The sequence below is a fragment of the Phyllostomus discolor genome, chromosome 15 (genome assembly GCF_004126475.2).
Source record: "Phyllostomus discolor isolate MPI-MPIP mPhyDis1 chromosome 15, mPhyDis1.pri.v3, whole genome shotgun sequence".
In the NCBI taxonomy this organism is placed as follows: Eukaryota; Metazoa; Chordata; class Mammalia; order Chiroptera; family Phyllostomidae; genus Phyllostomus; species Phyllostomus discolor.
Window position 1 is genome coordinate 24,689,323 of NC_040917.2, and position 22,586 is coordinate 24,711,908.

At 59.1% G+C, this 22,586-nt stretch overlaps 2 protein-coding genes across 2 annotated transcripts in view; both read left to right on the top strand.

Moving 5' to 3' along the window:
* The first annotated feature begins 6,997 nt into the window (after positions 1-6,997).
* Positions 6,998-11,959, top strand: C15H1orf53 (chromosome 15 C1orf53 homolog). Its single transcript, XM_036016073.1, has 3 exons — positions 6,998-7,462; positions 10,368-10,469; positions 11,737-11,959. Exons 1-3 carry the CDS (start codon positions 6,998-7,000, stop codon positions 11,806-11,808), a joined length of 639 nt encoding a protein of 212 aa, XP_035871966.1. The 3' UTR covers positions 11,809-11,959.
* Positions 11,960-20,867: 8,908 nt separating this feature from the next.
* LHX9 (LIM homeobox 9) overlaps positions 20,868-22,586 on the top strand; it is a 15,013-nt gene continuing 13,294 nt past the window's right edge. Inside the window, exons 1-2 of the mRNA XM_036016074.1 lie at positions 20,868-22,123; positions 22,216-22,366. Of these exons, the coding sequence (XP_035871967.1) occupies positions 21,766-22,123; positions 22,216-22,366 (509 nt within the window). The 5' untranslated portion in view covers positions 20,868-21,765. The remainder of the gene's footprint in view (positions 22,124-22,215; positions 22,367-22,586) is intronic.

Consider the following 22,586-nt stretch of genomic DNA (forward strand, 5'->3'; position numbering starts at 1 on the left):
ACCCGTGACTGGCTGCGATATTCCGATGTACAGCCTTTCTCTCCCTTCGTGTGTTTATTCTACTGATAAAACGCTGTGATCTGGGGTGTGTTTTCCATCCCTTGTGTCAGAGGACTGTTTTTTTCTTACTTTTCCTCTACCCTCTGCACTCTTGGAACGAGGACTAAAATCACGTTTTCTCTTGAAATCCAGGCCACATTAACGAGACGGCTCACTCATCGGCCGACACTGGGGTTGTTTCCGTGTCTCAGTTCTTGCGAACCAGGCTGCGGTGACCATGGGGCTCGGGGTATCTCTTGTGGATCCCGACTGCATCTCCTCTGGATGTGTGCCCCACAGAATGGGATTGCTGGGTCCTGTGGAAGTTCTATCCTCAGTTCACCGAGGACACTTCACACCCCTTTTCACAGCAGCGGCTGCTGCACCGATTCACACTTTCATTAGCAGCGAATAAGTGTTTCCTTTGTTCCACACCTTGTCCTCCTCTCTTTCCTAGCAGTTCCCACAGGTGTGAGGTGATGTCTCGTTGTGGTTCTGATTTGCATTTCCCTGATAATTAGTGATGTGGAGCATCTTTTCCTGCACCTGTCGGCTATTTTTATGTCTTGATTGTAAAAGTGTTTATTCAAGTCCATTCTTTAATCAGGGTTTTTTTTTTGGGGGGGGGTGGTTTCTCTTGAGTCGTATTCATTTCTTATATATTTTGGGTATTGAACCCATTATCCAATATGTGGTGTGCAAATACCTTCTCCTGTTCTGCAGGTTCCTTTTTCATTTTGTTGCTTATGTCCTTTGCTGTACGGAAGCTTTTTTTACTCGATGTAGATTTTTCCTTTAACTAATTGAAAAATCTGTTGAAAAATCAGATTATGCACATATCTGGCGAGTTTTGTCATTTACCGGTGGGAACCGGTGGGAACCGGTAGTCATTCAGCCAAGCAAAGCCTCCCGCCATTAAGGTTTGATGGTAAAATGAGCAATCGAGCTACTGGGCAGCTGAGGATTAATAATAACCCGACTAAAACCACAAAAGTGGTTTCCAAGCTCACTGACAACCCCAGGCACGCCAACGAGCCTAGCTCTGCCCTAAGTGGTCCACAGGCCTCATCTCATCTGATGTTCACAGTAAATGAAATCCAACGCGGCACGCACAGCCCGCAGAGGACGAGGCCCGGCTGGGAGAAGGAGTCCCAGCGGCGCGGAACGCGAAGGCGGAGGGGTTAACACTCAGCCCCGAGTCCGTGCGCCTTCAGACTGCGCCCTGCCCACCTGCGGCCCTGCCGTTGGGATTTATTCACTCACTGGTTTATGCGACAGGCTCTGCTCTGCACGGGGAAATAAAATGGGCCGAGCGCGCACGTTCCTGCCCCCGTGGGGCTTAGACTGGTGGACGAACTACCCACCTGGGTTCCACGCGTGCCGCTGTTTAAGAGTCACAGTGTGGACTCAGCCGAGCTCCCGTGCAGCGCCCGACCGGCCAGGACGCTCTGATTTTGCTGTTATTATTGTCCCACGTTGTAGCGCAAACCTGTGAGGCTCATGACAACGCTATCCGAAATGGGCCATCAGCAACTGTCATCGAACAGAGAGAGCACCGGTGTCGACGACATCCTGATAGAACTGTACCAGCGTGAGCATGCACACGGTGACATTGCAGTTGAGCTGCGCGTTGCACGGGACGCTGCGCCCGCAGCAAACCAAGCAGGCGGGGTGCGCTCTCTGGACCACTGGGGCGCAGCGCGCGTGTCTGCCGCTGGGAAGATGTTAACATGCATCATGCTCCGTAGACGAGCCCGACACGTCAGAGTCATGCATGTTTGACCTGGAATTCAGTGCGCCTTTCACTGCAGTCACGGAACGGCGGTCAGCCTCCCTCTCTGCCTCCCTCCCTCCCTCCTCAGGCAGCTGCAGAGCCGGCGCAGAGAACAGCGCTCCGGGTTGCCCGATGTGTTTACAGCCTTAACCCAGGTCTCTCTACAGCGGCGCTGGTGTGCCTGGGGTGGGGGGGCGGGGGGCTCCACAGCACCCAGGCACCCGCGTCACTTTCAAAGCACAGTGCCCGTCCAGCTATGGCAATAAGGTAAAAACGGAATTCCTTTCTTGCTGTTTTTTTTTTTTAAAGCAATGGTCTTTCTGGGAATTACACCGTTAGTACTGAATATACATAGGAGTAGGTTTCACTTTGAATACTGGCTTAACCAAAGGGCTGGAAGTGATTAGTGTGGGTGTTTGTTGTGGCACTGTGTGCCTGTGGCTGGTGACGGGACCATCGTGCAGGGCTGAGAAGGCCGCACGTCACTGCCGACACAAACCCACGTTTGCGACGCAGGCCCCACGTTGCACTTTCCGTTCATTCAGTGGCTGTGTGAGGGGACTTACAGAATAGACTAGCAAGTAAAATCGCTTCCCTGGTTATCTTAGCGCCTGTGTCTCAGGACAATAGCCCGAGAACCATGGCTGTGCTGCTAAAGCCCACTATTTATGATTCTTACCCTGAAGACAGTGTGGGGGGGTGCATTTGTAGCATTTCTTTACTGTGCGACTCAGGTGTGGGCTTTTGCTGCTGTTACTCACCCCTCCATCGCAACGAACATTTCAGCGTTCCTATATATTTGTGCCACTAGAGATACGAAGATAATTAAGACAGTATCTCAGCTTACAGGCCTCACCGCCTGGCTGTTAAAAATCCCTCGTGAACATAAAACTGTACACTGAGAAAGCTCAAGTGCAGAGACCCGCTTCGTATATCATGGGGGCATTGAGGTCCTGCATCCAGTGCAGCCTGCAGGGGGCGCCGGGGAAACAGGGAGCAAAGTGGGCAATCAGGGAGAGCTTCCCAGAGGCTGTGGCAGATGGGTTGAGGCTTTAAAGGAAATATAACTTCACCCCTCCAAGGCGATGAGGGATACTTTTGTCCATAAACAAAGTCCGCATTATTTATTATTCACAAATTATGTATATGTCAGTGGGCCATTTGTTCTTGTTGCAGCCCTGGGAAAAGAAGTGATCGTGAACTGGCTAGAACAAAGACGGATACAAGGGAGGACGGGTGTGTGACAGGGATAAGTAAAGCTGGAAGGACTCGGTGACTGGGTAGGGAGGTGTGGAAGGAGTTAAGGATCACCCCAAGAACCACTCCAACTAAGGCACACCTTTAAAACAGAAAATAAACAGGGAAGTACAATTTCAAGGGGGACGAGATTAGGTCCCTCGTGGACACAGTGAGGTGGGGGTGTTTTTCAGTGTCTGTGTCCAGCAGGCTAATGCACAGGTAGGTGTGTGGCTCCCACCGCTGCCCCACCTGAGGCAGCGCTGTGGGCGTCATCAGCACGCAGGTGATGGAGTAAAGCCGTTCGCACAGGTAAAACCATAGCAGTGTGGGCCGGAGAGACGGGCTGAAGAAAGGAAGATGATGGATTGCTTTAAAGGCAGCACGGAGTTCCGGCAGGCCGGCGCAGTGCAAGTAACTGGATTCAACCCCCAATGCCCCCCCACCCCCACCCGAGACACTGAAGCTGGGCGTGGGCGCAGAAGGCAGGCTGCAGTCCACCGGGGAATGATTGAGGGGCTGGACCTCCTCCTGCGTGTCGCCCATCCACACCCAGCTCCTCCGAGAGCACAGACAGGACATGGAAGGATGAGCCTGGGCTGCAGCCCCGGGCGAGTTCGGCTCCACCGCGGAGGCGGCGGAGCTTCGCTGGGCCTGCGGCGGAAGACCAGCGCCGCGAACCCGAGCCTGACACCCGGTGTCCGGTTCAGCGAAATGAAGACTCCCTGCCGGCCACCTCAGGGCCGTGTTACCATTTGCTCTGAGTCCTGAGAAGCGGTAGTGAAGAGGCGCTCTACGTGGAGCGTGACCCGTCCCAACGCAGCATCCGGCTCCTTGAGAGACACCGGTCAGTGTCCGCAGCGCGCAAAGCAGGCAGGCCCGGGCCGAGGACCTTGACATCCCCGCGCTGACCTGCCCGCATTGGTAACTCGTTACAGACAGCGCTTCAAGCCAATCAGAGGCAGCGTTTCAGGGGCTTGGGCCAGCTCACTTGCTAATGCAGGCATCACCCGGTTCTCAGTAAAACGGCCCAACGCTATTGCGTACATAAAATTTAACAGGATTTCAGAGAGGGTACAGTTATCACCTAGTTTTTTTTTAAGCATTCGCTTGTAATACTTCATACATATTATACATAGTAAATATGTTCAAATCTGCATTATGTGCACAATGTTACATTTAGATTTTCATGTGGAGTGTCGTTGATCTGTATTTGAGGATGAAGAATCACTGACTTGTGTCTCCGTTCAGAACTTCATTATTTGTTACTAAGACTCACAGTGCTGCGCATGAATGTACAAGATGGGCAGTGGAGATGCAAGGATGACAACGACATGTTCCCCACTGCCTCGTTTATGATCTGTTGGGAAAACACTGCAAAAAAGTGATTACATTATGTATACAAATCCAAGATCGAGCAAATAATTGTGGGAGATTCAAGGACAGACGTCTAGAAGGAAACCAGAGGGACAATGAAAGTGTTTGAAACGCTGACCAGTCAAACACTAAACACTAGAAGGCCTAGGTGGGCAGGGGGTATCTTGTGTGCCTTTGCAAGTCACACTGGAGTGGACACTTGTTACCTCGGCCCCCAGCCTCCCAGGCCCTGGGTTTGCCCTTAGCTCCCAGAACCAGCCCTGATTGGCTTACGGATAACCTGCGCTTGCAAAGATTAGTTCAGGAAAGGGAACCAAGGGGAGAGACGGCTGCTAGGACTTCTTGGGGCAAAAATAAACAAATAAGTAAAATAAAACCTTCTCATGCAGGAGTCTCCTGACAAGCCCCTCTCTTTAGCTCCACGCACCCTGGGAGCTGCCTGCAGCCATATTGCACCGATGAGCAAGAGCCTGCCCAGAGAGGGAGTTAGCACGGGGGGGTGGGGGGGGGTGCAGAGCTGAGAATCAGAGACCGAGCCCTGGTCCTTCCAGGAGCCCACAGCCAAGCCACGAACTTCAAGGTTACCGGAGAAAATTCCTCTCATTGTTACCAGATTAAGCTGTGTGATCTCTTATCTTGCAACCTAGAGAGGCCTGCCTGACATGACTATTTAGAAACTAATGTACATGAGGCCCAGGGAAATGCCTCTCTGTGAACTTCTCCTCCTCCCCCTTCCAAAATAACAAGCCCGTGCAGTGTCAACATGAACACCTCAAAGGATGGGGAGGATTATGCAATACACCCAAGGTCGGGCTACAGGCAGCATTGTGGCCCCAAGCTGCTTCCCAGAGCTTGTCTAGGCGTCAGTGTGTTGTACATAAAGCGAGGACTTGGTGTGCCGCCATTCTAGGGCGGGCTGCTGCGCCCCGAGCGCCACACAGCTCTGTCTACTGGGCACGGAGAGAATCTGAGAGGACACGACCACGGGCTGCGCAGAACAAGGGGAGGGTCCAGCCTGCGGCAACTTTTTGAAACAAGAGACGCGATGAATGAAAGTTACTTGTGAAGTGATACCCTCTCTAAAGTACCACGATAAAATGAAAGGGGATAATCTAGTCCATGTCTAAATGATACTATAATGATCCAATGTGTGGAACTTATCTGTACCAACGTACTTTATCAACTCCTAACTATACGGATTTCCAGGTAGGATGTTTCAAAGGGAGGCGTCTATGAGAAGGCACACACCGGTGCCCTGTGAGCATGAAGCAGTTTTCTCCACCTAAATGCCCGTAGACCCCAACTAGACAGGATGATCGTTAAGCCTGGGGATGGAGGAGACAGGGAAAGGTTCTGGGTTAATTCAGCAATCTGCCTCACCGAGTGATCTGAAAAGTATTGTTTACATCTTTTTTTTTAAATGGCAGTTTTTAAATTTGAGAACAACTACAGGTTCACAGGAAGTCGTAAAGGTGGCACAGAGAGGCCCCTGCCCCCGGCTGCACTGTAAGTGCTGCATCCGGGTCGCACGGCGTCCACACTGGGAGCTCACACTGCAACACATGTGCGCGTTCCACAGCTGATCACATGTGATCGGAACAGAGCACTACTCCGTCACCACCAAGTCTCCCTTGCTCCGCCCCTATACAGGCACACTCACCCCTCCCCCACCAATGTAAGTTTCTCGTAAAAACACTCCTCCTAGGTAAGATGACTTTATTATCAGGCTAACCTGGCCTAGTCTGTTTCACTCTTGTCCCCACCCTTTGCATCAATTTCATGACCTGTTAACAGGTTCTCATCCTCAATTTGAAAAACTCAGTCCGAACTTCCAGCCTTATTTCCTTTATTTGAGAGTTTGGTTTGGAAACACCGCCCCACCCCCGTCCTTGCCCGTGATTTAGGGTGAATTCCCTTTTCTAATCGCGCAGCTTCTTGCTTTGGCTGATCTCCACTTGGGCCCCACCTTTCCGTCGCTTCCCCTAAGGGCCTCTCCTTAGCCTTCCGGATCCTCGACTCTCAGATCACTGAGCAGTCTCTGGATGCTGGTAACCTGTCAGGCCAACACAAAGGAAACAGATTTGCAAAGTAGGGTTCCGATTTATTGTCCTTCTGAGATTTAAAATGGACCAATAGGATTGTTTCAATCAGGACCCACTAAGAAATTCCAAATGTGACGACGGGGTCGCACAATACACGCGGATGTCCAGACAGGTGGTGCTAGTCAAAACTCCACCCTTGCCCTTGGTTCTAGAAAACCAAACCCCTGTTCCTGAAACCCAGGCAGAGGCAGAACGTGGGTGGGGACAGGAGGAGGGGGTGGGCGGGCAGAGAGGTGTTAATTTCATTCTAGCACCTGGGCTTGTGCCCACTTCCTCAAACTCTGAGGATGTCAGGGTAGCTTTCCAATTGAGGACAGAAATCACCCCTCTTTCTGCTGTTTGATTGCACGCTGGGTCCTCGTTGCAGGCGGGGCCGGCCTCCCACGTGGTCTCTGGCACCTGTCACCTTGGCGTCCCCGGCCCTTTCTGCACACCTCGGCTGCTCTCGTCACTGACGGTTGTGGCGATCATGCTCCATGTGCATTTGCCATCTCAGAAGAAAAACGGAGGACTGAGAATCCGGGCCCGGAGGCTGGAAATGAGCGTGCCCCGCTGCCCACCAGGTCTGTGCGGGTCCTGCGGCTGCAGGCTCGGCGGGGGCGGGGCTGCCGTGCAGTGGGAGGCGGGGCCAGGACTCCGCGGGGGCGGGGCGGCTCTGCCTGCGGCGGCCATGACTGCCAGGCAGATCCCAGCGCTGGTGGGTGCGGCGCTCGGGGGACAGCGTCCTGCTGTCCGGCCGTCACGGCCCCTCTGGGTCACGGCAGGGCTCCACCAGCACCCCAGCGTCACCCTCTGCTTTGCTTCTGAGCGAGATCGCGGCGGCGCCGGGTCCCCCTCGCAGGACGCGCCCGTGGGGGCGGAGAGGCTCCCGGCGAGTCAAGAGTTAACCGCGGCAGAGCGACAGATCGCGGACTTGCACGCGGCCGCCTGCGCGGTGAGCCCCGGCCCCCGTCCCCGTCCCGCCCGGCGGCTGGTGCGCCTGCGCTGTGAGGCCCCTCTTGTACGCCCCGCCCCCTGCCCCACCCAGCGCCCCCCGGAGCCCATGCGCCTGCGCAATGAGACTTGTCCTGGCGGGCCTCCGGACCCTGGGGTCCGTGCGCCTGCGCGTCCCAGGCTGATTGAGAGGTTGGCGGACCCCGTGTGGTCTGGCCCCTGGCTGCTGACAACACGCACGCTTCCCACCTGTCTTCGCTTGGAAACTGGCCCCAGTTCCTGATCCCGGGCTAAGAGTTAACGTTTGTCCTGAGTTTGAGTGTGAGTGGTTTCCGATCGGTGCCCAAGCTAAATTCCGGCCGTGTGGGACCCGTCATCACGCGCATGTGTGTCTGCGTGCGTGTTATGTGTGGTGCGTGTCCGCATGTGTGTATGTGTGTCCTTGTGTCTGCGTGGGTGTTTGTGTTGAGGCACGGGCGTGCAGGAGTGGATGGAGCGGGTGGAGGGGCCGCGAAGTCACGGGAAAACACGTGGTGTGCGTTTATCCGCCTGATCCGTCAGACGCCCTGCCCTCCCATGAGTTTAGTAATGAAAAATCCAGCAAGCCTCTCTTTAATTTACCTAATTTTTGTCACCAGCCTCTCGTCCCTTCCCTCCGCTCTCAGGGGCACGATTCCAAAGGAGACTATTGCTGGGCATTCTCGTTCTTCCTGGACAAGCTTGAGCTGTTTCCTTCTCTTTGGGGCAACTGGACAATTAATTGCTTGTTAGCATCAATATCAAAACTTAGCGTCTCCCCTCCCGCTTCTGACACCTCGGACTGTATGAGTTTAAAGGTAGCATGTTTATATACATATATATATATGTTTTATCTCGAGAGAGCAAGTAAGTTCTGTAATAACCTGTTTAATACATCACGCGGGGCCAGTACTCGGCAGGACTGGTGTTACCCGGCACAGCCCGAGCCAGGGGAGCAGAGGACAGCCGTGCGAGCCGGCAGGCCCTGAGCATCCAGCCTGCCTCTTTCGGGCATTAAACTCAGGGAATGGCTGCTGGCTTGGGTTCGTCTTCCTTCCGCTCTTTGTACAAGGACGTGTGACTTGTTCCTGTGCTCCACATAGAAATATGGTGAACACGAACAGACGTGTTCTTCATTTCAGCGGAAAGGCCCGTGGCCTGGGAAGCCAGCTTCGTCGGCCTGGGACAGGAACGAAGCTTTATCTCACTCGGGATTTGGGGTTTCGGCACTTGTCACAGGCTGACTGTCCGGGAGGCCACAATCAACCCAGTAACGAGCTGGTTGTTTTCCTCCTTCCGCAGACCGAAGCCCCTGCCTCCCAGTGGTCCTTCACACACAGCTCCGGTGGGTCCCTCCCTTCCCTTCCTCCCCGGGCAGGCCCGCCCCACTGAGCATCTTGCTCCCGTCAACCTGTGGGTGCTTTTGTTCCGTCTCTGCTGTCCCCATTACCTGAGGCTCACCCATGAAGACGAATTGAGCTTGGGTGGGCAGCCACAAGCTCCCAGTTTCCCAGCCCACGCGGAAGGGCGGCACGCAGGAGCAATCTGGGAGGCGGCCAGGGGCCCAGATGGAGGCCCTGGGAAGACCTGGGAGTTACACAAAGTGGAAAGGAGGCTGCTAACAGAGTCTGCTATGTTTTTTGTCTGTTTATCTGTTTTTCTTCTAAGTCTCCAAACACGGACATTGTCAATAAAGTGTGGTCTCCACCGTGGGTCATTTTCAAGTAGCGTTCTATGGCCCTGGTTTCCTGTCGTCTGCTCCTGGGGTCCCAGAGGATTGGGGAGGCCCCTGAGATGGGTCTCGGGCTTGCTCGCTGGGTCCATGCTGCGCTGGCAGGGCTTTCCTGGGATGCCTTCAAGGAGACGAAGACTCGAACTCCGCCTGTCCTTCTGTTCCACACTGCGTTCACGGAGCACGTTGGATGAAACCTCAACCAGAGTAACATATTCAGCCGTGGGAAGACACTCAGAAGCAGGACTTGGTAGCACACTCGGAAATGGACGTTCCCTGCCTGTTTGGGTGAGAAGGCTGTTGTGAGTGGTGCAGAGGCGCCTTCTATGAACAATGGGAGGAAGTCCCTCTGCCAGGAAAACCCCCAGGCTAGAGAGAAAGACATTGCCCGCATGCTCAACATCTAAAGAAGAGGTTCAGTGGTTTCCTTTGCCGTCCCACCACACGCTCAGGCCTCTCGGGAAAACCGTGTTCGGATGCAGGCAGAGTCCTCGGCATCTGAGGGGCTGGCAGCAAACTCACGAAGCCGTGTGTGTTCAGCTGGTAAAACAATACTTTAGTTCTTGCTGAAAACAGAACTAACGACACCCTTAGAAAAAGGAAAAGAAAAGAGTGTGAACTATTCAATGCGGTCCCACATCACGGAGGCAAAGAAAAGTGTTCAATAATGGTGGAGGTAATACTTTGCTGCAGACTGTTGGTTTCGATTAGCGCCTTTTCTGTGCGCTTAAATCACTTTCCACATAGTTGAAGCACTGCGATTGCAAGCGCGACTTGTGAGTGAAAGTTCATTTTCGGCCTCTTAAGCTCTTCAAGTCTTCGCAATCACCTGTTGTTCAGCTTGGTCCCCGGGAACCGAAGGAAACCCAGGCCGTGGCTGCGCCGTTAGTGGGCATAGAGGGCCTCTTGTTTTCCCGTGCACGCCTCGGGTTTTCTCGGACTGTGTACTTCCCCCTCCTGCCGCCTAAAGCTGGTTTGCGCATAATGTTGGAATGCACACCCTCGGTCACGGCCACGGGCCGCCGTAATTGCCCGCAAGACGTTTCATATTGTTTAAGGAAAATTTTGCAGAATGTTGTTGTGGGTAGAACTTGGGAGGAGGAGGAGGTATGACGAAGGTTGTGATGAGCGAATTGTCGTATTTGTCACTCTCCAGGCCGGCCAGCTCAGCTACCTGGACCCGGCCACCGGCTACGTGGTGCTGACGCAGCTCGCGCACGCGCGGAGGGGCCGGTGCTGCGGCTCAGCCTGCAGACACGTGAGTAGTAAATTCTCGCCTTACGCCAGTACTTTGCAGCGCCTCTGTGACTTTATAAATGCCTGTTATTTGAAAAACAAGTCAAATAAAAAAGCTAAATAGACCCGGAGTGCACTTTTCACAAGCTCCTTTAGCCAGGGACAACGAAGTCCTTAGGACTGGCACGGGGCCTTTCCACTTAATGGGGTTTTGGTAACGTGCGCGGCGACCGCAGGTCCTGGAACTGCCGTGGTGTGCAGTCCGTGGGAGCTCTTTCTCACAGGGAAACTTGTCACCGGTTTCACCTGGGCCGTGCTCGGCAGGTGAGCCCACAGAGGGCAGGAAAAGGGAGCCAGAATATTACAAACCAGGTCCCAGAAAACATTTTCCTTCCTTATTGACAATAAATAGACACTTGCCTAGTGCTGAGAGGTGGATTTCTTTTAAATGATAAAGATTTTCTTTCTTTGTTCCTTTTTCTCCTCTTCCCTCCCTTCCTTCTCTCTCTCTTCTTCCTCCTCTTTTCTCCTCCTTCCCCTCCTCCCTCTTCTTCTCCTTCTCCTCTCTCCCCCACCTCTGCCACCCTCTGCTTGGCACTTTCTACTCTGCCTTCAGCCATGACCCCCACTATCCCCAGCTGTCCATTTCCTGAAATGCCTATTTCAGTGATTCAGATGTGCACAGAGTCAGACAAACTAACTGCTCCTTCCCTGTTCTGAGCGAAACATAAATGGGAATGGATTCTCCACGGTAACTTTCCTAAAGCCTACTGTGGTCAGGGAAGTTGTTACAGAGGCGAGATTGTACGCAGATGACACCCTCTGTCCCAAGACCGCTGGGACTGGGTGTTTTGGAGCAAGAAGGTTTTCCTGTAATGGACGCGCTTTGTGACTAAGGAGCACACACTAGGTCCATGCACCAACTACAGCCAACACTGAAAAATCACGCCTTCACTTCCGTGCATGCCCCTGCCCGCACCGTTCTCTGTGTCTGATGAGGTGCATATGAGTTTTGCGTACCCTGGGGACTTGGGGATCTTCCAAGAGTGAGTTATCCAGAGTAGAATCTTGAAGTTGGAAGGAAATCATTTCAGGAAACGATTCTTGGGCCCTCGTGAGGAGTGTTTGTCAGAGTTCCCGTTGTTCTCCTGTTCACCTGCAGGACCCGGTAGATCGGACGACCTTTATGAGCTGCCTGGCCTCCCCTTCTCTCCACAGTGAGGAGCGTTGCAGTTTTCCAAGATGATCACTACGTAACTCAGTAATGATTTGTTTGATTTCTCCCACAGTGTCCGTATGGCCAAGTCAACGTCAAAGATCCAGCCAAGAAGAAGCAATTCAATTCCTATTTTTACATTTGACAAGAATTTCATCTCTGTTCTCCTGCATTAAACCTTATTTAAAAAAACCACCACCCCAACCCAGAATGGTTCTCTGCTTCTCAGTGCTTGAGCGCCAGGCCCGTCGTAAGTGTATCTATTAAAAGGACATCGATACAATGAAAAAAGCTAGCACATGTTAGGGTATTGATAGTTATTTTTCTTTTTGCCTCCCTCACTATCGGACACATATGCTGAAGAAAGAAAATAGTGAATGTTCCATTCAATAAAGGCTAGAACCGGGTGGCACTGGTCCCCCCTGAATTTCCCCGTAGCCTCTGTACTGCCCGCTGCTTCCTCCTCCGGTCGGCAGCCCTGCGGAGGGGCCGGCAGACGGGAGCGTTTGGAGACAGGCGCCGTTTTATTTATATCCTGAGCTGCGAGGAGGGTGACACCACGCTGCCAGCCGCTCAGCACCTGAGTGGCCGGGAAGTGCCGTTCCGAGACAAGGAGGGCGCTCATCTTCCATCTGTTCTCTCAGTGAAAACTCAATCACTCTCACTCGGGGGTCAGGCCACTGAAGACGCCTTGATTAAAGCACGCTTTCTTCCCCCCCCCCCCCCACGTTTCACTCCTCCGTTCCCTGTGCATGTCCCAGGCGAGTCTCGCTTTACACCCCTCCCAGCCCCTGCTGGGTGGACCCCCCGCCCCCCACTCAGCCCCCCATCGTCTCCAGCCTGGGCCAGGGCCTCAGGGACTGTTCTTCGGGGACTGCCCTCCCTCCGCTCGCCTCCTCCGCTTCCTGCCGAGGACCCAGCCCCCGGCAGCCTGTCCTTGCCCACGGGAGGCTGGCTGGACCCAGAGTGGGTCCTCGGCCTCTTCCCCAGGAGGATCTGGAAGGGTCTCGAACACCCAGGGGTCTATCTTGGTCCCTGCCTGTGGCCCCGGGAAGGACCTTAAGGAGCCAGAAAGGGTTTGTGCCTTCTGCCGTGTGCGACCCAAAAGGAGAGCCCTTGCGAACCATAAAATAAGTGAACAGAAGCCCCGTAAGGTTTTACTCTCCCCGCGGGCTGTGGCTTCCGTGGCACGTTGCATCAGACATTACATTCCTCCCCAGCGTGGCCTCCTGGTGCCCCGGGGTTTGCCGGTGCCGCTCCTGGGAGCCCCGTGGGGTCCCCGCGGCCCGTGTTGCCCTCTCCGGAAGGGCTGGGGTGGCGGACAGGAGGAGGGGGTCCACGTGGTGATCCCAGGGGCTGCAGCTGACCCCCCGCCGGGAAGGGTGGTGGGTTCCTGGGAGCCCATGTCTCTTCCATTCCCGGGGGGGGGGGGGGGCAAGGAACAACTCTTTTCGGGGTGGGGGGCGGGGGTGCTTGGGGGGGCTGCTTCCTCTCACAGTCCCAAGAGGGAGAAGAGAAAAAGCCAGAATCCAAAAGCCCACCCTTCTGGAGACATGAGAAAGGGGACAGCGTTTTGAAGAAGCCTCCTGGCAGCTGGAAATCACTTGGGGGACTCCGCCCCGAAGCAGGCTCTTTCCCCCGGGCACTTCCTGCGGGGAGCAGAGCCGGAGAGGCAGGGAGTCCGGATGCCCGTCACGGAGGACCCTTGTGGGGGACGCCTGGACTCTCGCTGGCAGAGCCTCAGGCTTCCTGGCAGCAGGGCCAAGGAGCCTCTGCCGCTGCTGCTACCCGCCGCCTTGGCCCCGGAGGGAGGGTGGGGGTGGGGCGGTCCTACCCGTTCCTGCTCCTGCAGCAGGAGCCTGAGCCGGGGTCCGCGGCTCTCTGTGGTTCTGGGGGACGCCTGTGAACCACAGGACGGGGGGGTGGCGCGGGCGGGGGGCCCCCACGTTACACGCGGTATGACCACATAACCGGGCCTCGCTGCGGAGGGCAAGCCGCACGGTATGCGCACGCTGCACAGTGAACAGCCAGGGTTCCGGGTTTCTGGGGACCCCTGCCGCCAGGCGCCGTAAATCAAGGGGTCCATGTCTAGACTGTTTCTAACACGGAGAAACCGCAAGGAAGCCGGGGGATCTCGCGGTGGGGTTCACGGGGCGGGGGTGGGGGTAGACTCCCGCGGCAGTGGCTGGTCCCCTCCTGGGCGGGGGCGCCGCCCTCTCTGCGTCGTCCAGCAGGTGGATGAGACGCCACCCCCCCACACCCCGAAAAGCCAGGTTATAAAAAAAAAAAATAGCGCCCGCGCACCCGCGGGGAAGCTATGGACTCCCGAACCGCGTGTATGTGGAACACGAGGGGCCCGGAGAAGAAAAGGAGAGGCCCCCTGGGCCCCGCACGGGGCTTTGTTCCACCGCAGCCCCCCTCACCCCAAGGCGCCCGCGAGGTCAGCTCCGCACGCGCGCGCGGCCCCACCGCCAGGCACCCGCCGCGCCGGGACCAGGCTCCGGAGGAGGCCGGGGCGGCGGCTCCGCGCCGGGCGGCGGCAATCCGCTCGCTGCCTCCCTGGCGGCCCTCCGAGACCTCGCTCTCCCTGGCCGGCCCGGAGGTCCCCCCGAAGTGCCTACCCCAACGCCGTGCCGACGCCAGCCAAGCCGCCTCCTCTACACGGGAGCAAAGGCGCGCGTGTGGGGCCTGGGCACCTGCCCACGGTGGGGGCTTAAAACTCGGGGCAATTTTTTTTTCACTTCCTGGCAGCAGTTAAAAGGTACTTCTGCCCAAACTATCCCCTCCACTCAGAAAAAATAGAAAGGCATATTTACGTGTGTGGCGGTGGGGTGTGTGTGTGTGTGGGGGGGGTCAGCACCCAAAACACCTCGGCGGCCACCCTGACTTCTAGAAAAGGCCGTGAAAGGACCCGCCGCTCTTCAGTTAGGGGTCGGGGGTCCCTGGGACGTCCAGCCTACCCAGGCCCTCTGGACGCCCTACCTGCGCGGGAGCGCCCGGCGCCGGGCAGACCCGCGTCCTCACGAACGGTTTCAAGGTTAAGCTCAAGACCCCAAACGGCCACACTCGCGGGGCCCTCTGAGACTCGGGGTGTCAAGGCCTGAGACTCGGGGTGTCAAGGCCTGTGAACTCGGAATCCTGGCTGGAAGGGGATTGGGAGGTTCCTGACGGCTTCATCTTCCCACCCGAAATTTGTATTCTGAAGCGTGCGCGCCTGTGCGCGCGCGCGCGCGTGTAGAATGGATGTTTACCAAACACTTAAAATGGTTCATCACCCAAAAGCGGCGGGGGGGGGGGGCGGCGGAGAGGAAGAGAGAAGGAGAGAGAGCTGCTTTGGACAGGGATGACTAAGAACACCCAAGCGTTTTCGGGTGGGTGTCGCCATCCACCCACCTGGCCCATGGCCTAGCCAGCGACTGTAGCCACTGAGTCGGGGAGGCTGGTTCCGGCCCTGGCCGCCGAGACGCGGGAGAAGGGGGGTGTTACCGAGAGGAGAAAAAGCTGAGGAGGCCGGGATGGGAGGGGAGAGTCGAGGTGAGGGGGCCTTAGAAGACGAACTAGCGGACTCGCTGGCTGGGGAGACTGGTTGGTGAAGCCAAGTAAGTGATCGGGTCGGATGGCGAGAGGCGCCCTGTCTGGCTCCCGAGCCGCACTGGGGACTGGGGGCGGGAAGAGGAAGCCCGAGGGCTCGGCTCCGTGGCTCCTGCAGAACCCCTCGCCACCCCTAAACCGCAGAACTGGGCTGGTCCCCGGCAAAGAGGTGGGCCCGCCCCTGCCCAGCCCCACTTGCCCCACATCCCGTGTTGTTACCGCACGCGGCTCGTAGGCGCGCGGGCGTCCCCAGCTCACCGCGCCGCGGACAAACGCACAGCGCAGGAGCCGCTGTAGGGACACGGGGAGGGGCGGGCGGGGACAGTGGCATCGTCACCGGGACCGCATCCTGAAGCTGCCAATCTCGCTGCTCACACCCCCTGCCACAGCCGCGCGGGAGCCTCGCAGTGATCTCGCGCCAACATCCCCCGCCGCGAGGGCGCGCTGGGTCGGGGAGTGGGTGGAACCATCGGCCAGAGGCCCGGGTTCTCCGACCGCTTCCCGTGGCCGGAGTGCGCCCGGGGCTGCTGGGGCGACGCAGACCCTCGGGCACCCGAGAGCAGGGAACACCACGGACTCCTCCGCCCGTCCAGGGTCTGTAAGTCCGTCTGCGCGCCACCCTCCCTCCCAGGCTGGTCTCCCCGGGTTTCAGTCGGTCTACCGCCCCACCCCACGCCCCCCGGGAAAGTTAATAGCCATCTCCACCTCCTTGCTTTTGGCCAGCACGCAGACCCCCGTCAACGCCCCGCCGAGGGCAAAACGCACCCTCAAGAGCTGGGGCTCCGCGCCCCGCCCGGAGCGCTGAGTGATGAAGGACCTGGGGGGCGGGGGCTGGGGGGGGCAGGAATCCGCGGTGATCAATCAGCGGCTTGGCCCAGCTCCCCGCACCAGCTACCGCCCCTCGCCGTCTAGGCAGGCTCGGCTGCCGGCGGCATCTGCTAGGTGGGAGCTCGGGGACGGCCACGGCGGCTGGGGGCCGGAGCCCTGGGCGCGCCGCCGGACCTCAGCCCCCTGTGGCGCCCAAACCTCAAGATGCAGGGGCTTTACGAGGTTCTGTAACGGCGAGGCCTCTATTAACACGTCCCCGGATTACGGAGAGGCTGGAAGGGCGGGACTCAGCCTCGGAGAGCTTACCCGGGCGCCGGCCCGGGGGTGCCTCTTCCCGCCCCACCTCCTCCCCTCCTCGAGATGGAAGCATAAACAGAAAATAAAAGACAGGTTGAGAGAGCCGCCGGCCAGGGGTGAGGGATGAGAGAGAAAGAGAGAGAGATTCCCATCCAGCGGCTCACGCGGTGTATTTGTTTGGATTGACAGAGGAACCCTCGGGAGACCCGGGGACCGGCCAGCACCTCCGGCCGCCGCCTCCCGACCTCCCTCGCCCAGGTTCCGGGCGGAACGTTCTGACCTGCAGGTAAGACCGCGACGGCGGGGGCGGGGGCCTGGCAGGGGCAGCGTTCTGCCCTGGGCGGGCACGGAAGGCCAGAAGCTCCGAGCATCCCTGCACCCGCGACCGCAGGCACCTGAGGCCGCCCCGGGTAGCGGTTCGGCTGACCCCGTAGGCGGGAGGAGGCGTGGGCCCTCCTACCCCCCCGCACCGCTGGACTGACGTGCGGCTCCTCTCTGCAGCTCCGCCACCCCCGGGCGCGATCAGCCCCTTCGGCTCCGAGGATGCTGAACGGCACTACGCTGGAGGCAGGTGAGCGGTGTGCCCGGGTCCTTCTCGTTTTCTCTGTCCCTTCCCTTGGGCGGGTGTGCACATCGTGTGTGAGAGTGTGTATGGGCGCACCCGCGTGTGCGTGCGCACCTCCTCTGGGTGCGGATTTGCCTTAGAAATTACCCCGCGCTGCGTGGGCTCTCACACACAGCCTCGGCCCGGGTCTCCCAGCTTCGGTCTTTCTTCCGAATTTCTGAGGACCCGCGGGACGGAGGCGGGGCCGGAGGTCTCGGTGCCCGGAGCCGGTTGTCGGCGGCGTGGGGGCCGCGCTCGGACCCTTCCAGAAAGGGGCGAGGGGACAGGGAAGACAGCGTCCTCACCGGAGACGGGCTTCGCCCACTTCGCTTTTGTTCACTCCGAGCCCCGCGCAGCCGGTTCACGGACGCCGCGCGGGATGTGCCCGGCGGGGCCCGGGGCGGCGGGGAAATGGCAGGTAAAGGGGCTGCAGACGCCCTGGGCGCGCTGTCCCGCGCTCGGCGGCCGAGCTCTGGCCGAAGAACCCGGGCCCCGGAGGGAAGGGGCGCGGCGGGAGCCGGCGGCCGGAGGGGCTTTGCGGGCGCGGGGAGCGCGCCAGGAAAGGAGCGCACGGAGCCCGCGGCCCGAAGAGGTGCGCGGTCCGCGCCTCCTCCAAGCAGCCGAGCCCCAGCCCGCTCCTCTCCGGCCGTGAAGGAGTCCCTCATCGTGGGACTGTCAGAGGCGCGCCGTGCGGCTGCGCCGGTCTGGACCTGCCACCCTCGCTGGTGGGGAAGGTTGGCACAGAAGGGTCCCTCAGTCCACCGACTGGGGAAAGGCCCGGCGCCTCCCGGCCACCCGCTCCCAGCCCACCCGACGCAGCCGTGCGCCTAGGGCTGGGTGGCGCCGCGCTCCGTGCGGGGTCCCAAGCCCAGGACAACACTGACACCTTGGGCCCCGGGGGCACTCGCGACAGTGCTGGATGCCGGCAAAACCTCAATGGCTGCACCTTCCAGAGCAAGGGGCTCCTCCTCAACCAGCTGAATGGGGTCAAGAGGAAAGGTGACCCCTGCCCTTTACAGGCAAACCGGGGGCACAGGGTCTTGGCCTCCAGAGTTCAAATAAGGAGACCTGGGCTGCTCAGGCTCCCCGGAGACGCAGGTCTGCGGCCCCCGGGGAAAGCCTTCCACCGTCTGTCCTTCCCTCGGGGGAGTCTGGGTCCCAGCCGGGGGCCGAGGTTGCCACCCTTGTCCCGGCAGACAGAGAATTCAGGACCTTGAACTCCGACCCCCAGTCCAGCTCCTCCCCAGGGCGGGGGAGTGCGGCTGGCAGAGCCCAGGGCAGTGGGTCGGTGTCACAGGCAGGGCGGGGTGCAGCCCGGCCCAGGGTGGGCCCCGTTGCTCTGAGTGAGGCTTTGGGTCCACAGAGGGGACCCTGTCTTCCAGGCTGCGGGGGCAGGGCAGACGACTTCTAGGGGGCACTGGAGGGGGGCACTCCGTGGAAGGCGAAAGAAGTCACAGCCACAAAGACGCCCTCCACAAAGTGCACCCTGTCTGTGGTGGGGTGGGGCCGGCCCTCTTGGGTCGTTGGTTTCTGGGGCTCGGAGACTAAAAGGGTAGGACACCCCAGGTCACACACCCAATTCTTGAGGCCCCCTCTCCCCCTTCCTCTTTAAAGAGCGGTAGGAGGGGGCTGGGCTGCAGTTTCGGAACAACTAACAAGGACCTCCCAAAGCCCCGAAGCCCCCCGGCCCCACCCCTCGCTTTCTGCATACTTCCTGTATTGGCTGACAAGGAGGAATCCTGGCAGCCGGCTTCTTTATGGGAAGTGGCAAATCCCGGGGGGCGGGGGGCAGGAACTTATTACCCAGCTTTTATAAGAAGAAGCAGGCAAGGCCGGGATGCAAGCTGGAAACTGGTTGCAGGAGGAGCCCTGTCCTGCTCAGTACCTGCGGGGTGAATGCAGACAGGTGTGGACCTGAGGGGTGGGTGGGTGGGTGGGTGGATGGCTGGCTCCCAGGACTCGTGTCTCTGGCTGCCCTGGACACTCTCCACAAAGCTCTGGCCTCTCCCCGTGGTTCTTTGTTAAAGTTTCACTTTGTGGAGTCTCCAAGCTCATCTCTTGCGAGGGGAGACGGGTGTTCTCGGACTCTTTGTTCCTTTGGCCGAGCAGAATCGAAAATCCAAGAATAACCAAACCAAGTTCCAAACCACCACCGCCACCACCCCCATTTGGGAGGGGCGGGCGGAGGGCAAGGCAGCAAGAGTGCAGCCCAGAAACCAGAGAAAACGAGTCCCTGGATGGCGGTCCCACCTTCACTCTCTCCTTGGAGCCCCCTCGGGTTAATGGACCGCTGTGCTTATCAGAAACCACTCCTCCTCCTCCTCCTCCTCCTCCTCCCCCCCTCCTCCTCAGGGTCTGAGCCCTCTTAGCCGCCGACTTGTGGGAGGTGATCGCCCCTTTGTGATGGGACCTGCCAGCTCTGAAAGGGGGCCACCCGGCCCCTGCTTGGGTCCCTCCGCCTGCGTGTGCGGGTTTGCAAAGCTCATTGATTTCCATCCAAAGGGGCTAATTACATTACTTACAGTAAATAGCTGCCCTGCTGTCCGCTCGGGCTGCCAAGGGGAGGGGGGGGGGGTAGGTCTCCAGCTTAGTTCCCTTGATTGGCTTCATTTTTGTGTGAAATTGTGTTTTATGAGCTGCGTTCTGGCACCGGCACGACGGCCACGGCGTCCGGTCTGCGCATAACGTTATTTCTGACCCGGAGAAAAGAGCAAGGGGACGCGCCGGGTCTGGGGGTTATGGAAGAGGCGACCCCAGCAGCTTCAGAGACCCCGGCTTTGGGACGGGGCTCAGGCTGCCATCCCCGGGGTTCCCCTTCCACCCCTCCCTCCCTCCCTTCCTCCCTCCCTTCCTCCCTCCCTTCCTCCCTCCCTTCCTTCCTTCCTCCCTCCCTCCCTCCCTCCCTTCCTCCCTCCCTTCCTCCCTTCCTCCCTCCCTCCCTTCCTTCCCTCCTTCCTTCCTTCTTCCCTCCCCCCTCCTCTCCCTCTAAGCGCCCCCCACCCCCTCTTTCTAGATTGGGCCGAAGTTTCTTGTCGCTCCCCCAGAGGGAAGTGAGTCTGCTGCCACCAGGGGCCTCCCTGAGGCACCCAGGCTGCGCGAGGACTCGGCCCTCTGTCCCCTGGATGGCTGTGGGGACCGGTGGGACAGCAGCAGGCAGAGGGGAGAGAGGGAGGGGCCACAGAGCAGGTCCTCTTCCTCCTCCCTGGTTCACGCTGGGCTGGTTCCTGCCGCTGCTCCAGTTTGGGGCCGCTAGGGGACTTCTGGTGGTTTGAATGAATCGACAGTCTCCAAGGACTGTGGACGTGTTTTAACAGGGCCCAGGAGGGGTGGGCCCTGCCAGGGCCGGAGGGAGGCAGAGCAACCTGGCCTGCGGTGTGACGAGCGGGCCTGCTGTGGCCCGGGTCGGCTCCCACCTTCTCCTCCTCCTCCACAGTGACGACCCCCTCACCCCCTCCTAAATGCCGCCGTGTCCCATTTCTCAAGTCCCCTCTCCTGCCAGGGCAGTGGGGACAGCGTGCGGTGGGGCATGCCCCAAGCTCCCAGGAGTCCTGAGTCGCTGCCCACACTGACAGGTTTCGAAGAGGACACTCCACTCCCCAGCCACTGCCCCTCAGACCCGAGCTGGGTCAGCGAGCCAGACATCACGCCTGGGCCGGTTGCATGCGTGTGCCCGCAACTCCACGCCCGTTCCCACACTGATTCTTCGAAGAAACTCTTTTTGCCAAGCGTACACTCTAGACCCATAGCCTCTCCTCGCCCTAGCCCGATTCTCACTGCGGGGCAGGGGGCGCGGTTCCAGCCGCGGGTACCGTTAGGTCCCCTCGGGGAGGCGAGGCGACTTTCTTCTTGAAAAGTGGGCGGAGGGAGAAGGGTCGGAGAGTGCGGGAAGGGCTCTCCAAGATTTACGTCTTCGGGGTCCCGAAAGCTGAGGACCAGAAACTCCGCACGAGGAAACCCCAAGTTCGGAGCTGACACTGTTTGCTTTGAGCTGGGGGTCGGATCCTGAACTTGGACCTAGCAGGCGGGCTCTCTGCCGCCTGCGCCGGGGCGGGGACAAGCAGGGCTCCTTGGAGATGCGATTGCTGGGAAGTCTTGGAAGGGTGTGTGCGCGCGCGCGCGCGCTGGGGGAAGTCACTGCCCCCTCCCACGGCCTCCCCCCGCCCCCACTCCCCAATGTTTGTCCCCGCTTGCCCATCACCAGGGGGTTGAGAGGAGTATGACAGGTCTTTGTTGTCTGAATAAAACTGCGTGGCAGCTCCGGGGAGAGAACTCCTCCTACTAAATTATCAAAAATGGGCTGGCTTTAGTCTCTTAACAAATTGGACGCAGCCCGGGCCGCAGCAGTCCCAACCCAACCTAGAGGCGCTGGGAACTTGCGAGCAGCCGGGGGCCGCTGGAAATCGCGCTTCTCCTTCCCTCTCTTTGTGCGCGGAGCTGTTTTCTCTGCGCACCGGACTCTGTTTTCCTCCCTCGCTGCAGTTGTTTCTCATTAGTAACTCGATCTCTCGGAGCCGCGAGATTCGCCTCCTGTCCCACCCCCCCCGCCCGTGTTTGTTTTCTGCGCATCTCCTTCGGGGAGCTGCCGGGGCTTGGCTCGTTCCTGTCCCCCACGCGTTTCCCCTCTCCAGCCAGACTACTTTCCACGCTGCCTGCCTCTCTCTCCTCCCTTCTCTCCCCCCTGCCCTGGGTTCCCCGAGCGCCTCTGCGCTCCCGCGCCGCGCCGCCCCCGCGGTCCCGGCCGCGCCTTCCCTCGGATGAGCTGAGAGCCCCGGGTGCGTGTATATGGAAATAGTGGGGTGCCGAGCAGAAGACAGCGCGTGTCCCTTCCGCCCCCCAGCCATGCTCTTCCACGGGATCTCCGGGGGCCACATCCAAGGCATCATGGAGGAGATGGAGCGCAGATCCAAGACGGAGGCCCGCCTGGCCAAAGGCGCGCAGCTCAACGGTCGCGACGCGGTAAGGAGGGCCCCGCGCGGTGCCGGAGCTGGGCGCACTCTGGAGCCCCTGTTCCCGGCGGCCCGAGGAGGATGGCGGGTCGTGGGGAGACCACGCCACGCTGGCGGGTGGGTTTTCTCAAGTCAGCCCGTCCGCGGGGCTCAGCACCGGTCTCTCTCTCTGTCTCCCTTGAAACGTCTCCAGTGCTGAGACCCCGCGCTCCATACCGTCGCCGCAGCCCTTCCCGGGAGAGCGGGGGACGAGGGAGCGAGAGGAGGGAGACGTCCTGGTCTGCAGACCTCAGACTCGGGTCTCCGGATCCCTTGGCTCCCGCGCGCCTCCGGGGAGAGGATCTGGGCCCGAAGCGCGAGCTGGGCGCGGGCTGCGGGCGGGCGATGCGCGGCCCAGGCGTCCGGGCCACGCGGGAGCCGGGTGTCCCTAGTTTCGGGTCTGAGGACCAGATCTTTGGAGTGGACTAGAGATGACGGGGCCACCTCCACTTCTCCAGACATTCGGAGCTCGGCACCTCCAAACCCAGCGGTTTTCGGGGTCGCTGGTAGCTAGGCTGGGCCCCTTTAACGAGTAAGGACTGCTCTGGGGTCCCTGGCAGGACGCGAGCCTTGTGCAAGGAAGCCCAATGAAAAGCCGTTGGAGCCGGGCCCTCAGCC

Excerpts from the sequence above, each read along its gene's own strand:
- C15H1orf53 (XM_036016073.1), top strand. The coding sequence starts at position 6,998 with ATGCTCCATGTGCATTTGCCATCTCAGAAGAAAAACGGAGGACTGAGA. Across the intron at positions 7,463-10,367 it reads TGCACGCGGCCGCCTGCGCG|GCCGGCCAGCTCAGCTACCT; the intron begins GTGAGCCCCGGC and ends GTCACTCTCCAG. Across the intron at positions 10,470-11,736 it reads GCGGCTCAGCCTGCAGACAC|TGTCCGTATGGCCAAGTCAA; the intron begins GTGAGTAGTAAA and ends TTTCTCCCACAG.